General features: G+C 39.9%; 1 protein-coding gene across 1 annotated transcript in view; it reads left to right on the top strand.

Moving 5' to 3' along the window:
- LOC101862806 overlaps positions 1 to 1,958 on the top strand; it is a gene marked incomplete at its 5' end in the record, with an annotated part of 3,704 nt that extends 1,746 nt beyond the window's left edge. The window contains 1 exon segment of the mRNA XM_005101173.3: positions 1,633 to 1,958. Coding sequence (XP_005101230.2) covers positions 1,633 to 1,875 — 243 coding nt within the window.
- Positions 1,959 to 2,006: the final 48 nt, after the last annotated feature.

Genomic DNA, 2,006 nt, shown 5'->3' with positions numbered 1-2,006 from the left:
GGGGGTGGGCCTGTGTCTGTCTGTGTAGCGTACGTAAAAGAATAAATGAAAAGATACACTCATTTAACGCACTATATAAAAAAGACTGACTTTCTTGAAAGAAAATAAAGAAAGCAGTGATTTTTAAAGGTGTAAAAAACCCCAACAAAGAGCAGTTCCTAGTCAAAGTGGGATAACTACAAGAATTAGAAACGATATTTCATCTTGTGACACGGTTGTCTCCCATGGTTGTACACCGACAAAGGGTCAAAGGAAAAACAGGTTAAGTCACATTCGTCCTATCACAAAGTACCATATTTTCACTTTTTCATCAAGAGCTTAGTTTACTCTCAGCTTAATATGGTGTTGTAAAAATACAGTCTGTAAATTAATCTATTGGTTTTGTAGGGATATTCTGCCGATTCTGTTTCAAATTAAGGCCGAGTACCCTGATTTTAATTTTCTCAAAGGAAGGAATTATCCACTTTCTCTTTTTACCCTTTCAAAATGTATCAAGACACAAGGGCCATACTGTCTCTTCTTGGTGAAATGTCTGCCGAATATTCAAACAAACCCGGCGAGGTATTCCCTCTATTGGTAATCTCGTAATCGTGAGATTACGGGTTGTTTGGGAGTTAGTTCGAACCTCAGCTCGGCCCGAAGCTGTGCCCTTGGGAAAGGCACTTCACCCGAATTTTCCAATTTGAAGGCGTCTTATTAGAAATTGTAGTTAAATTCGGAGGTCCTACCTATTTAATAATCTTACAGTGTTGCTAGGGGAGTTAAAATCTCTACAGTTTCTCACATCTTTTCCGGGCTAGGCATTCTTAGAGTTGAGACCCGCCAAGAGGGCCATATTGTCAGTTACGTCATTCTAGCCGTAGATACCAGCGCCTGTAGTGTAATCTCTTGGCTCTTCGCCATCGCACTTAAAGGACATGGGTTTGATACTTGGGTTGGGAAATTTGTTTCGACTTTCTGCATCTATCTGCTAGGATACTATTTTCCTCTGAACAACTTAATTTTCCAATTATCCAATTTGTGTCGATGGCGGCGTAAAATACTTATCTTAAAAAAAAAGTTATAGACTTTTGTGAGATATCAGGAACTTATTTCGTAGGCAAGTTGCTTGGATGTGCTAAACCTAGGATGTCAATTTTTGCAGGAAAGAAAAAAACAACAACCCCAACAAACAACCATGACACTCTTTTAAATACATGTTGTATTTTTCTATCTTTTTTCAACATATAGAATTTGAATTTCGATGAAAATGTTTCTGGAGCTCGTACAACCAATACCACAATTTAAGAACATACAATGGAAATAAATCGGGCTCAGCACGTCTGCATAGCAGGTTGACGATTTTCTCCTTTATATTTAACGCAACTACTCATAAAATGGTACCTCCTTCATCATCCAGTGCCACATCTGTGACAGACATCGACGATCATGGTTTTCAATTCATTCCTTTGCTCAGACTCAGATGTTCTAAAAAAAAGTTACGTTTCCCTGATCTCTCCCTGTTACCCATTTGTTTAGGTTCCTTAAGTATGTTGTTCTGGGCCTACCCCTGCCTCGCTTGCCCTCAATGTTGCCAGTGAAACCCCCTTACTGTTCCAAAGTGTAGCTTACTTTCTGTTGTTATCCTTACAGGTTGCAGGCGTCATCAACAGAGTGAGACCGAGAAAGAAAACCGAGCCCATAATGGTGAAGGAATCTCCAGTCATCGTTAACAGTGAAGGGGTGGACAATGCATCTAAGCAAGGCAAGAAAAAGAGCGACGAATCTAAGAAGGACAAGAAAAAGACCGACGATACTAGACTGAGAAATATAGAAAATAATAAGACAAAGAAAGTTGGACAGATTAATAAAGCGTTCGATGTGGGGATAGTGTAAGGAATTCCTTGACGTCATACCCATCGTCTTTTGAGGAGCCTAGGAAGATTATGTGAGAGGAAGTGAAGTGAGGGTGTGTGGAGAGAGTATGTGTGCATGCATGTGTGTGTGTGTGTGTGTGTGTGTGTGTG

This window comes from Aplysia californica, unplaced genomic scaffold, assembly GCF_000002075.1.
Source record: "Aplysia californica isolate F4 #8 unplaced genomic scaffold, AplCal3.0 scaffold00272, whole genome shotgun sequence".
NCBI lineage: Eukaryota > Metazoa > Mollusca > Gastropoda > Aplysiida > Aplysiidae > Aplysia > Aplysia californica.
The sequence above is the reverse complement of the archived record's forward strand: the minus strand, read 5'-3'. Positions and strand labels throughout refer to the sequence as shown.